This window comes from Canis aureus, chromosome 1 (genome assembly GCF_053574225.1).
Source record: "Canis aureus isolate CA01 chromosome 1, VMU_Caureus_v.1.0, whole genome shotgun sequence".
NCBI classification, from domain to species: Eukaryota; Metazoa; Chordata; class Mammalia; order Carnivora; family Canidae; genus Canis; species Canis aureus.
This window is the reverse complement of record NC_135611.1, coordinates 110819633-110833662: the sequence shown is the minus strand read 5'-3', so window position 1 is coordinate 110833662 and position 14030 is coordinate 110819633. Positions and strand designations below refer to the sequence as shown.

The window sequence follows — 14030 nt, the reverse complement described above, 5'->3', positions numbered from 1 at the left end:
AGGCATTGCTATATGACACAGAAACGAGTGGAAGGGAAGGGTCTGGAGAGATTGAACCTCCTCTCCATCCCCCTCTCCCAGAGGTGATGGTGGGTATGGGCTACACGCGGGAAGAAATCAAAGAGGCCTTGACCAGCCAGAAGTACAACGAAGTGACCGCCACCTACCTCCTGCTGGGCAGGAAGACTGAGGTCAGAAGGCGCCAGGGGCATTTGGGATGCGCGATGCCCGGGGTGGAGGGACTTCTGGGGCAGAGGGGATAGAGGCTGAGCCTCCTCATCTGTCATCCTCCTGCAGGAGGGTGGGGACCGGGGCACCCCGGGGCTGGCCCTGGCACGGGTGCGGGCGCCCAGCGACACCACCAATGGAACAGGCTCCAGCAAAGGCACCAGCCACAGCAAAGGACAGCGGAGTTCCTCCTCCACCTACCACCGCCAGCGCAGGCATAGCGACTTCTGTGAGTATGGCCCCCACATGCCTTCACACGCCATCCTGGGCCCCGAGGCTTCAGACCTGCCATACATTGGGGTTGTCTGGCTGACAGGCAATGGAAACCTCTGCTCGAGCCAGCTGCAGAGAAGGGAGGAATTTTGCATAAAGATGCAGAGACATTATAGGGGACCTGGAGGTGGGAACACACAGGATCAGGAAGGGATTAGAAACTGGAAGAGCAGCCAGAGCAGATGCTGTTTCTTGCTTCCTCTCTATTCCCCTGGTTTTCCCTTTCTCTTACTTATTTCATGTTATCTTTTTCCCAATCTCTCTGTGTTAGAGACCAGCCCAAATGATAGCTGGAATCCCTTTGGTCCACTTATCAGGGATAGAGCACTCACGTCAGGGTCCACTTGGGATTAAGCCACTGTGATCAGGACACGTTGCACAAAGTGGCTGCTGAGAGCCTGCCCTCTGGCTCTCCTCCACACTGAAATGTGGAGAGGCCCTTCCTAGTGGAAAGGGGCTGGGCAGACACCTAGTTGTACCCCACATTCTGTAACTGAAAGAGATCTCATCACCCACAGAAAACAGACCCCATCACCACCACCACAGATGAGGCATGGAAACGTCCAAGAGGTCTCTCACCCACACCCTCCTCAAAGGTGAACCCTCCCACCTATTCTTGCAATAGCTCTTTTGAGATATAACTCATATACCGTATAATTCACCCATGCAAAGTGGACGATTCAATGGTATTAGTATTTTCAGAGTTGTGCAGCCATTACCACAACTCAGTTTAGCACATTTTCATCACCCCAGGAAGAAACTCCACAAGCCCTAGATAGCCATCGACCTCCAAACCCCCATCTACCACCACCCCAGCCCCTGACAACCTCCAGTCTATTCCCTATCTCTACAGATTCCCCTATTCTGGACATTTCGTGTAAGAGCAATCATACAAGCTGTGGCCTTCTGCGTCTGGCTTCTTTCACTCAGGATAACACTTTCATCCACGTTTAAGCATGAACGAGCACTTCGTCCCTTTTAATGGCCCAGTAATATTCCATTCCGTGGGTCTATCACATGTGGTTTTTCCATTCATCAACTGATGGACGTTGTGTTGATTTCACCTTTTGGCGATTGTGGATCATGCGCCATGAACGTTCGAGTACAACGTTCTGTATGGCCGCATGTGTTTGTTTCTCTTGGGCGGGTACCTAGGAATGGACCGGGTCACTTGGTAACGCTGTGTTTAGCAGTGGGAGGAACTGCCAGCGTGGTCTCCAACTCTCCCTGACTTTGCAGCCCTGCTTCACAATGCTTAACTCTGGGACAGGCACTAGCATGGGGAGGGGGGTGTTGGGGAAACTCAAGCCTCTGTCCTGAGCAGGAAGTGTGGGATCTGGATGATCAAGCCATTCCCCTTCCCTGGATTTCCTTTTTCCACCTATAAAATGGCCAGATTGGCACAGAAAGTCGCTAAGAAACTTATGACTCTAACATCCTCTGGTTCTAGCATGGTAATCTTAACACCCACGTGGAAACCTTCTGGGTTCCAAAGGTTCTCAGGGGATTGTCGATGGGTGCCCTGTGTCCGTCACTGCAGAACTTGTTGTGCTTCTGGGACCTTGGAGCATTGAGGTTCCTGGGGACTTAATATGTAGAAGTTTCGACAGTTCAAAGGGCAGTTCAGCCCCATGAATGCATTTAAACCCACTGGCTCTAGAACTACAATTTCCTAAGATGTTCCAAGGTACCAGATTTGGTTTTGGTTTTTGTTTTTTGTTTTTTGTTTTTTTAGATTTTATATATTTCTTCAGAGAGACACAGAGAGGCAGAGTCATTGGCAGAGGGAGAAGCAGGATCCATGCAGGGAGCCTGATGCGGAACTTGATCCCAGGACCCCGGGATCATGACCTGAGCTACAGGCAGACACTCAACCACTGAGCCACCCAGGCATCCCTTGAGCATCCGATTCTTTTTTTTTTTAATATACTTTAATATAACGCCTGATTTTATTTTTTTAAAGATTTTATTTATTCATGAGAGACCAGAGAGAGAGAAAGAGATTGGCAGAGACACAGGCAGAGGGAGAAGCAGGCTCCCTGCAGGGAGCCTGACATGGGACTTGATCCCGGGTCTCAAGGATCAGGCCCTGGGCTGAAGGCGGCGCTAAATCACTGAGCCACCCCGGCTGCCCGAGCATCCGATTCTTTTTTTTTTTTTTTTTTTTAAGATTTTATTTATGTATTCATGAGAGACACAGAGAGAGAGAGAGACAGAGACACAGGCAGAGGGAGAAGCAGGCTCCATGCAGGGAGCCCGATGTGGGACTCGATCCTCGGTCTCGAGGATCACGCCCTGGGCTGAAGGCGGTGCTAAACCCCTGGGCCACCCAGGCTGCCCCCAAGCATCCGATTCTTGATTGCAGCTCAGATCATGAGATTGAGCCCTGCCTTGGGCTCCATGCTCAGTGAGGAGTCTGCTTGAGATTCTCTTTTTCCCTCTACCCCTCCTCCCCCCGCAAAAAAAAAGTTAAAAAAAAAAAAAAAGAGAGAGATAAAGATGCATAAATACAATACTAACATATTCACATACCATAAGGTAATATTCTCTTTTTTAGATCTTTAAATAAAAGATTTTATTTATTTATTCATGAGAGACACAGAGAGAAAGGCAGAGACATAGGCAGAGGGAGAAGCAGGCTCCATGCAGAGAGCCTGATGTGGGACTCGATCCCGGGACTCCAGGATCATACCATGAGCCAAAAACAGATGCTCAACCGCTGAGCCACCCAGCCGTCCCAATATTCTCACCCTTTTTTTTTTTTTTTAAGATTTTGTTTATTTATTCATGAGAGACACAGAGAGAAAGAGAGGCAGAGACACAGGTAGAGGGAGAAGCAGGCTCCTCGCAGGGAGCCCGACGTGGGACTCGATCCCAGGTCTCCAGGATCAGGCCCTGGGCTGAAGGCGGCGCTAAACCGCTGAGCCACCTGGGCTGCCTATATTCTCACCTTTTAAGACAAATGAGAGCCTTTTAAGATGTTCACGCATAAGCAAGTAGATAAATAGAAATGTAGAGATCTACACATTTTCCTTTCTACAAATGACAGCACGCCTTAGACCACAGGCCCTGCCTTTTCTGCTCTGCAGTCTTAAAGATCATAAGATACATAAGCAGCTTCCTCCTCATAGCTGTAGAGTATTTCATCGTATAGAAATAGCTTAATTTCATTTAGCCATTCCTCTCCTAAAGGGGTACCTAGGCTGCTCTCAGTCTTTTGGCCTTAAAAACAAATCATGATGAGGAGTGCCTAGGTGGCTCAGTCAGTTAAGTGTCCGACTTTGGCTTAGGTCATGATCCTGGGGTCCTGGGATCGGGCCCCATGTTGAGCTACACACTCAGCGTGGAGTCTGGTTCTCCCTCTCCCTCTGCCCCTCCTGTTCATGCTCCCCTCCCACCCAATAAATAAAATCTTTAAAAAAAAAAAAACCAATGCAGTGAATAACCTGCTCATGCATCATGTCATTTACATGGAGTTGGGGGTCAGGGTGCACATTTGTCATTTGGACAGATAGGGTCAGTATGGCTCACACTGGAGCTTGCAGCCTATGTGAGGAATTCTGAGGTTCTCAGGATCACTCAGAGTAGGCTCTGGCTCTTCCAGGTGACGCGAGCCCTAACTGTCCCCTCCCTCCACCAGGTGGCCCATCCCCCGCACCCCTACACCCCAAGCGCAGCCCAACCAGCACCGGGGACGCGGAGCTGAAGGAGGAGCGACTGCCAGGCCGGAAGGCGAGCTGCAGTGCTGCCGGAAGCGGGAGCCGGGGGCTGCCCCCCTCCAGCCCCATGGTCAGCAGCGCCCACAACCCCAACAAGGCAGAGATCCCAGAGCGGCGGAAGGACAGCACGAGCACCCCTGTGAGTGGCCAGGGCTGGGGGTCTGACCGCCTGGCTCACATTTTGCAGACCCTGCTGTTCCCCGTCCTGTTCCCCAGACTGCCACACAGCACTCCTTGTTCTCTTTGTTCATTCGTTCATCCCTTAGACATCTGAGTGCTCTCTCTGCCTGAGCCTGCGCTGGATGCTAGCGTATAAATTAGCATTCGGTGTCAGAAAGAAGCACTCCACTTGCTTTAGGCAGGAGGGGGATTTCAAACAGGGAAGGAAGTACTTACAAAGTTGAAGGAAGGGCTTAGTGCAGCAGGCAGTGGGTTCAACCCCACAGGAATGACACATCAGCACAGCAGAACTGACCCGCCAAGGGAACTGCCACCGCCGGGGCAGACCGTAGCATGGTTGAATTCCAGAACACGCGGTCATGACTGTAATTCAAGGCTCAGAAACATTTCTCTACCAGAAGGGCCCACGATGCCAGGAAGTCTAAAAAGAGGGACTGGGGCCTTTCTGAGCCAGAGCCTCACCTCATGACCTTGCCCATGTAAGCAGAAGGCAAAGGGGACAGGAAGGTGACTGCCACCCCATTGCCATCTTCCAGATCTTCCGGAATGCAAGGGTGGGCAGAACCTGTTCATACATGGATCCCAAGCTGCAGTGGAGTCTGGGGAATGTAGTACTTGACCCTCCTGTTCTGCAGCATCTCAGAACAGTAGGTTGAGGAAGGAAAGCGGCCTCCCCATCAGAGACAAGAGTGGAGGCAGGTCATAAGCAAGCGGTCAGTCCTCTGAGGCCACACAGGCCAGAGCTTGAGTTGCATTGGCAAGCTGTGTGACCCCCTTCCTGAGCCTGTCTTCCACCCTGTGAAATGGGTGCATTAGGGGACTTGGATTGTTGTCAGGCTCTCATAAGACATAAACTAACCTCCCACAGTGTCCAGCTCAGTAAGCCCTCAATATATGAAGGCTCTGGTTGTTGTTAAATTAAACCCATACCTAAAAAGATAGAAAAAAGGTGCACCCGTGTGGCTCAGTGGTTGATCGTCTGCCTTTGGCTCAGGTCGTGGTGCCAGAGCTCTGGTTTCAAGTCCCACATCAGACTTCCCTCAGGGAACCTGCTTCTCCCTCTGCCTATGTCTCTGCCTCTCTCTGTGTGTCTCTCATAAATAAATAAAATCGTAAAAAAAAAAAAAAAAATAGAAAAAGAACAGCATATAAGCCCCCTCCAAAAAAAAAAAAGTAAAAGGAAGGAAATAACAGAAGTCAATAAGGGAACAAGCAGCTATATGCTAGAGAAACCCACCAAAGCTGCAATCCAGTTCTTAGGAAGAGTAAAACAATCACTGGGCCCCACGAATTACTAATATTGGGGATGAAAAGGAAAACTCTGTCCCAATGCAAAAAGACAGAAGGTATCAGGAACCACCTTATGCCAATAAGTGTGACCTCTTAGATGAAATGGACAGATGTCTTTCAAATCACAAGTGGCTCAAGAAAAAACAAAATCCGAACAGTCTTATATTCTTGTTCAAGAACTGGAATCCATAGCTTAAAACTTTCCCAGAAAGAAAATTCCTGACTCTAAGTGGAATTGTGCCAAACACTGAAGGAAGGAATAACACCAACCTTAAAGAAACTCCCAGAGGATAGGAAATGAGGGATCACTTCCAGCACATTCGGGGAGGCAGCCTCCACCTGCGCTCCCTGACCTGAGAGAGTTCGCAGTCCAGAGCAGGGTAGGGACGGATAAAGGGGGACAGATATTGACAATACAGAGTGATCGAGGTGGCGGGTGGGGACCCCAAGAAGGCAGCTGACTCAGCCAGATATATTATGAAAGATACATAGGTGGGAGTCAAGGGGAAAGGTGGGAGGAATATCCAAGTAGGGGGGCCGGGCGTGCAAAGGCCAGGAGGAGACACCAAGTGTGCCATGAATAAGTATGCTGCGAAAAGCTTGACGTGGCTGAACTGTACCCAGGTGGGACAGAGCTGGGAGAAGAGTGGGTGAGGCTGCCCCCCCCAGGCACCGCCCCTGACCCGTTCTTCCTCAGCACCCCTGTCTCAGCCCCATGACTCTTAGCCTGTGCTGCCCGGATGCCTCGTTACCTTCCCTTTTCTCCTGGAGTAAACCATCATCTACTCAGCCTTGGCCCCTGCCTTGATTATAATGAGGGAGGCCCGGGAGGATAAGTGGGGAGTTAAGGGGTGTCCCTTCACCCCCTCACTTCCTCCTGGCCTTGTCTCCCACAGAACAACCTCCCTCCCAGTATGATGACCCGCAGAAACACCTACGTTTGCACAGAACGCCCTGGGGCTGAGCGCCCGTCCCTGTTGCCAAATGGCAAAGAGAATAGGTACGGAGAGGGGGCAGTAGTGGGGAGCGGGGTGTAGGGGAGCGGGGCCCTCCTTTATAGAAGATGATAACTGTTGTGGGGAGGGGGGCACCATGGGGAATGGGGAGTGTGTGTCTGCCCTTCCCTTGGCTGAATCTACCCATCTCCTACCCATCCCACCACTGCCGACCCCCGTGATAATCTTCCCCTCTTAATTAATTAGTCATCGGCCCCAAGAAAGCAGTCTGCCCTGTTCTCCGCCTACGAGCCTTGGGAAACTGAGTTGATTTTTTTTTTTTTTTGAATGATCAATTTTTAGAACTTGAGAGAAGCCCCAGAATGTCACAGCTTCAACATCCTCTTGTTGGCTGGTTTTCAAACTAGCTTTCCTGAGTCTGTTCGGTCTCTCTCAGCTGGCAGGGGAGGGAAACCAGTGCAGACTGGCTGGAGCATAAAAGGGGGATGAATTAGGGGTGCCCGGCTGGCTCCAAAGGTAGAGCATGTGACTCTTGATCTCAGGGTCGTGGGTTCAAGCACCACGTTGGGTCGTTGGGTGTGGCGCCTACTTAGAAAAAAGGCACAGGGGATGAATTAGTTCACATCATGATTCAAGTTCAGGAGTGGGGCAGGCTTCAAGATAATGACACTCGCACCCACTAGGAGTCCTGGTGGGGTCTAGGGAACACTTGATCAACACGGGTTACTGCTGGGTGGGGACAGGATATGGAGTGGTTGAGAGCAGTGCTTCTGTGGCTACTAAGTTCTGAGGTCAAATCTTGCCTCTGCACTCTGCTAGCAGGATGACCTTTGGCAAGTCTCTGAGCCTCTGTTTCCTCCTCTGTAAGATGGGGCTGATGTTCTCTGCCTCTAGGCCCTGTTAGAGGGATCCAGTGGAGATCAGGTGCGTCCTGTACCTGGCACGAGGCCCATGACGTAGAAGGCATTCATTGAGTGAGTGCTTATTTCACGGTCATTAAATAAAAACAGTAGTGAGTATTCATCAAGCAGGAACTGTATGCCAGGCCTTAGTTCACTGGCTGAATGCCCCTAACAACTCTGTGAGGTAGATCCTGGTACCTCCATTTTACAGCTAAGGAAATGAGGCACAGAGAGGTTAGGTAACTTGTGCAAGGCCACACAGCTGGCAAATCAAGGAGCAGAGATTCCAGACTGATTCCAGCGTATTTGTAAACACTATAATGCATAGCCTTCCAGCTCTGGTCGAGAGACGGTGTATTAGTTAGATTGTAGATCAAAAAGAAACCAAGGTACAGTGGCTTAAGTGAGAAGGAGGTGTAGTCCTCTCCAATAGAGCCTTCCAGAGGTAGGCAGGCAGGCAGGGTCTTCCAAGGACCCAGATTGAGTCTGCCAAACTCAACCTGAAGCTCCAGCTCTGGCACCGAGGCCACTGCACCAGCTGCCACCATTTCTCAACCAGCAAGAAGGATGGAAAGAATGGAGCGCAAGCTGCATTCTTTTTAGAGGCCTGACCCAGAAATGGGACAAAATACTTCTGTTTGTATCCCATTGGCCAGAGAATAGTCATGTGACCTGCCCTAACGGCAAGGGAGCTGGGAAATGTAGTCTCTGGCCAGGTGGCCGTGTGCACGGCTCATACGCTCAGAAGTTTGGTTACTAAAAGTAAAACGAGGAGGACAGATTCCGAAGGAGAGGTAGTGGCATCTGCCGCCGTCAGGGTTCCCTCTTTGAGATCCAGGCTGGTCCTGGAGTCCTCCGAAGGATAGGAATTGTAGATTTGGCCCCGCCTGTCAGGACTGGGAGGGTCTGGAGGAGGGTCCTGGGACGCAGGAGCCACCACTGCCCACACAACACCTTGAGACAATTAGGAAGAGTCTTTTCTTACCTGTCAAAAAATCATTGTAATGAGAAGTCCCTTTGATGTTCACATCTATTCCTGTCCCAAGTTTGAATAATGAAAGTTCAGATAGCAAAGTATTTGCAAAGTTGCTTTGGTTCCTGGGGTTTGGATGGCAAATGGCAAGAGATTCATCAAAAAATGTATTTGAACCGATTCAACTGCTGAGTTCAGAGAGAGAAGAATTAGGATACATTTGGGGTATGTAGGGTTTGAAGAAAGGACAGTTTAAAGGACAGCCGACTTAGGAAGAAAGAAGAGTCAGTAAAATAGCTAGGGTTGTATAGTACACAGCCTGCCCAGCTGTACGTGGCAGCCTTGTCTCTGAGAACTAGGTTTTTTACTGTGTTCTCAAGACAGTAAAGAATCAGAGGACCTGGGGCCTTGGCCAACCTCAAGGCCCCACTCTGACTTGTCCCTTTCTGCCCACAGCTCGGGTACTCCACGGGTGCCCCCCGCCTCTCCCTCTAGTCACAGCCTGGCTCCCCCATCGGGGGAGCGGAGCCGCCTGGCACGCGGTTCCACCATCCGCAGCACCTTCCACGGTGGCCAGGTCCGGGACCGGAGGGCAGGGGGCGGGGGAGGTGGGGGTGTGCAGAATGGGCCCCCCGCCTCTCCCACGCTGGCCCACGAGGCCACCCCCCTGCCCACTGGGCGGCCCCGCCCCACCACCAACCTCTTCACCAAGCTGACCTCCAAACTGACCAGAAGGTGAGTCCCATGGGATGTGGGGGGCAGGGGTGGGGTGGGGGGCAATGGGGCCTAACCTGTCTTCTGCTCTGCTCTGCCTCCTGTACCCCCACATCATTTCCTCCTCCTCTATCTCCTCCTCCTCCGTCACCCCTCACCTCCCCCCTCACACTACAGGGTTACCCTCGATCCCTCTAAACGGCAGAACTCTAACCGCTGCGTTTCGGGCGCCTCTCTGCCCCAGGGATCCAAGATCAGTAAGTCCCGTCCAGCCTCTGCTGTCCCTGGCTCTGCCTCCCTGTCTGCATGTCCGACCTGAGTGTAGGGGGCCGGGGGGGGGGGGGGAGCGTGTGCACGCGGGAGGAGGACTGGTTGTGGGGTCTGGCTGTCCATGTGCTGTTAATAAGCAGTAGTCTGGCCTCGGGAGCCAGACCTTTGAGGTTCAGACCCCAGCTCTGCTGAGTGACCTTGGGCAAGTCATTCAACCTCTCTGGGCCTCGCCTTCCTCTTCTGTAAGATGGAGATAGCAATAACAGTGCCTTCCTCCTAGAGTTGTCATGTGGACTAAATGAGATGATATATGGACTGAGCTTAGAATATTGCCTTGGACAATGATTTATGTTTATTCACCAAGCGCCTATTGTGTGCCTGGCACTCTCTTAAACCCTGGAATAGAGTGAACAGAATGTGTAAAATCCCAGCCCAGGGAGAGCTGATATTCTCCTCGGAGATCCAGACAGCGTACAGAGAAGAAAAATAGAGCAGGGAAGGGAGGTACAGTTTTAAATGGAACAGGCCTCACTAAGGAGGTGCCATTTGAGCAAAGCCCGAAGGAGGGGTGCGTGTGTGTGTCCGTGTCCTTCTATATGTAGGTGCCTGTCTCTGCCCACCCCCTTTCTCTTTCGCCTTCCAAATTCTTCAGTATCTCTCCTCTGACCTCCACTAACCCTTTCAGAATGGGTTCCCGTGCTAGGCATGGAGAGGGAGTTCGAATCCTGACTCCCAGCCCAGCTCCAGCCAGCAGGGAGGGACTGGGACCAGGGCTGAGGCAGGGGCTGCCCAGAGTCCTGGAGGCAGTGGGTTGGGGGAGGGGACGCCAGAGGTGCAGATCAGACACCCTGCTCCCCTTCCCCCCTCTAGGGTCACAGACGAACCTGAGAGAATCGGGGGACCTGAGGTCACAAGGTGAGTGCATGTGCCTACCCCTCTGCCTGCCACACCAGCCCCTCCCCCTTTGTGTGCCTCAGATCCCACTTGTGTCCACACCACCCCATCCACCACCCCCATACCTTCAGATGGGACCTAAGCCTCATCCTCCAAGCCAGCTTTTTGAACTCACCCTCGGACCCTCCTTCTTCTGCCCGCTTATCTTTATTTATTTTTTAAGACTGTATTTTATTTATTCACGAGAGACACAAAGCAAGAGGCAGAGAGGGAGCCCAATGTGGGACTCGATCCCAGGACCCCGGGATCACGCCCTGAGCCAAAGTCAGATGTTCAACCACTGAGCCCCCCAGGCACCCCTCTGCGTGTTCCTCTCGTGCCTCACCCCCCCCCATCCGTGAACACCATCCCTTGACCATCCTAACGTCCAGCCTCTTCCACGTATGACCACACACCTCCCCCCGTCATCCAACGAAGCACCACTGTTGCCAACAGCTCAGGCACAGGTTACCTGTACAGCCCCAGATGATAAATAGTTGAGGCTTCAAGGGCCAGGTAATCTCTGTCTTGCCGTTTTGGGTCCGCCATAGTCTGTCGTGCAGAAGCAGCCACAGTCAGTACAAAAACCAAGGGGCGCCGTGGGATTCCCTTAACACTGCTTTACAAAAGCAGGCGGCCCTGTCCCTCCACAACCTGCTTCAGTTCCACACGACCCCCTGTAAAGCTCCCTATGCAAATAAAGGACCTCCCCACCAGTTCCAAAGGTCCCAGGACTGACTCTCATTGGCTGGAACTGAGTCACATGTCCACCCCTCAACCAACGCCTGTGGCCAGAAGGGTGGCATACTCTGATTGGTAGGACCAGGTCAAGCACTCCTCTTTGAACCAATCACAGCAGGCAGGGGGGCGGAATGCTCTCACTGGCCAGAACTCAGTCTCGTGCTCAGCTTGGGGCTGAGGCTTAGTGCCCCCAGCCTCAGCCAGGAGCACGAGGTGTGCAATGCTTCCCAAGAGGAGCACCCTCGGCCCTTCAGGCCAGACATTCGTTTGTTGTGCGGGGCCCTCTCACACACCGCAGAACCTGTGTCCTCCCTGAGCGTGCCCAGCAGCACCCCCATCCCAAGATAGTGCAATAATCAAAAAGCCCCCAGAAATTTCCAGCTGCCCCGTGGGAGGAGGCGATGGGAGGAGGTTGCACGCGTCGCCTCCACTCCCTTCCAGGAATTTAGAGACCCGGGGGGGCACTGGGAGATGGAGGCTCCAGCTGGCGGTCGGTGTGTACAGCCGAGCCTGTCGCTGTCCCCGGGTGAGAGGGCGGCGCGGAGTCCGTCCGGGTGGGAGCCGCGGAGCACCGTTCTCTCCGCTCCCCCGCCCGCCGCCTTTGACCGCTGCGTGTTCTCGCCCCAGTTGCCATCTACCTTGGGATCAAACGGAAACCGCCCCCCGGCTACTCCGATTCCCCTGGAGTGTGAAGCTGACCAGCTCGCGCCCGCCCGAGGCCCTGATGGCGGCCCTGCGCCAGGCCACCGCGGCCGCCCGCTGCCGCTGCCGCCAGCCACAGCCGTTCCTGCTGGCCTGCCTGCACGGGGGTGCGGGCGGGCCCGAGCCCCTGTCCCACTTCGAAGTGGAGGTCTGCCAGCTGCCCCGGCCCGGCCTGCGGGGAGTGCTGTTCCGCCGCGTGGCCGGCACCGCCCTGGCCTTCCGCACCCTCGTCACCCGCATCTCCAACGACCTCGAGCTCTGAGCCACCACGGCCCGGGTCCCCTCCCCTTCCTCCCCCTCGTCCCCTTCACCTCTGCCACCCGGGGGAGAGGGGTCAGGGAGGGGAGTCTCCCCTCTGTCATCACCTCGGTTCCGCGAATCCGATGTGGGGACAGAGATGGTCCGCCTGTGGCCCAATCTCCATGGGCCCCCGGGCATGGGAGAAGCGGGAGGGGGCTGAGCAGGGGGAGCTGGCACCTTCCTGGAGCCTCCAGCTGGTCCTGTCCCCCCTCCCCCTGTGGGGAGGGGCACCCGAAAAGACTTTGGGGGCCGGGCAGGGGCAGAAAGGGAAACTGAGGAACCTCTTCCATCCCGCCCCATCCCCCCACCCCCAGCAGCTCAAGAATTAGGCCTTGGGCAGGGGTAGGAAAGGTTGCTGAGCCTAAAGACTGGAGAATGGAGGGGGGGGCTGGAAGTGGGGGGGGTCAGAGAGGCAGATTCCTTCCCCTCCCCACCCCTCCCCTCACGCTGGAACCCCCCCTTCCTGCCCCAGGCTGGCGCGGGGCACTTTGTACAAACCTTGTAAATACCCCCACCCCCTCCCCTCTGCAGAGATCTCTCGAGGAGCTGCCGCTGTCACCTCCGGTTTTTAAGTTATTACACCCCCCCTCCTGTCAGCCCCCTCACCTGCAGCCTGTCGCCCAATAAACTTAGGAGAGTCCCCCTCCCCCACGCTGACCCCAGGCTGTTCCTTCCCTGCCCTCACCTACGAGTGAGACGAGGAGGAGGCAGTGTGTGACTTTGGGCCAATGGTTCCTCCTTTCTGAGCCTCAATTTTCTCAGCTGCAGAATGGGCCTAGTGGGGGTGTGAGGGTCAAGGATGATGATGGTGGAGGGCAGGACAGAACTCGGCCTCATCCACGAGGCCCCCAGTTCCTATATCGGTCCCCCATTCATTCACTCACGTGCCCACCCACATGTTATAGCGGACTCTAAGCCACTTCTTACACCAGTAGTACATTTATTCAATAAACAGTCATTGACCTGTGCCTACTCCATGCCAGGCCCGGTGCTGGACACGGAGACACAAGGAGCCCCTGTCTGTGGGGGATGTGGGTTCTGACACAAAACACTGGAGAAACTGTTGCACTGGGGAGTCCAGAAGAGAACGGGAGGGAAGTTGGGGAAATGATGCTGGAGTTGGGCTTTGAAGGATGAGTAGGAGTTGACCGGGTGTTGGGTATGCCCTGGGCAAAAGCCTGGGAGTCAGAGTGCATGACAGACCTTCAGAAAACTGTGGGTAATTTCGATGTGGGTGCTGTGTGGGGGCTGGTGGAGAATTAGCAAGAGAAATGCTGTATTAGGACTAATAATCCATCTACACTTAAGCAAAAAGGTTATTTGGCTTATGTTCCTTAATAGTGTGGGGGTGCCTGACTTCAGGTAAGGCTGAATCCAGGTAGCGGGCCATCTCCTCTTGGCTTTTTTTAGTGTGAATTTAGCAGTTTAATAGTTTCACCCCAGAGTTTCACCTGGCTCTCCCTGATGGCAGAAATGACCCCAGCAGTTCCAACCTATCGTCCCTTTGCCTAATTCCCACCCCAGTAAGTTCCTCATTGCGAACTTTTGGCAGAAATCCCAAGATGGACTCTTATTGGCCCAGAGAACACATGACTGTCCCCGAACCAGTCAGTGTTGCTCTGGAGCCACCAGCTCCCTAAGCTGGACTTAGAGGGGAGAGGAAAGCCAAGGGTCCTTAGCCAGAGGAAGGGAATAGAAGCTCAATGAAGCTGAGCAGTAGAGGGTGGGGCTTGTACACACAGGGCCTCATAGGTCAAAGCAAGCTGGGCTTTCATCCAAGGGCACTTAAGAGCCATGGAGAGTTGTATGTGTGGAGGAGGCTTAGTCTGCTGTGCCTCAGTTGCCCACT

General features: G+C 53.5%; 1 protein-coding gene across 2 annotated transcripts in view; it reads left to right on the top strand.

The window, feature by feature from the left end:
• The window catches only part of MARK4 (microtubule affinity regulating kinase 4), a 30042-nt gene extending 16884 nt beyond the window's left edge, over positions 1-13158 (top strand). Inside the window, exons 11-18 of one of the 2 annotated variants that reach the window (XM_077848532.1) lie at positions 82-191; positions 298-457; positions 4142-4359; positions 6587-6690; positions 8978-9256; positions 9413-9492; positions 10376-10420; positions 11807-12001. In XM_077848532.1, the coding sequence (XP_077704658.1) occupies positions 82-191; positions 298-457; positions 4142-4359; positions 6587-6690; positions 8978-9256; positions 9413-9492; positions 10376-10420; positions 11807-11871 (1061 nt within the window). In that variant the 3' untranslated portion in view covers positions 11872-12001. Of the gene's footprint in view, positions 1-81; positions 192-297; positions 458-4141; positions 4360-6586; positions 6691-8977; positions 9257-9412; positions 9493-10375; positions 10421-11806 lie in introns of both variants that reach the window. The other variant, XM_077848531.1, reaches the window with a different exon arrangement.
• Positions 13159-14030: the final 872 nt, after the last annotated feature.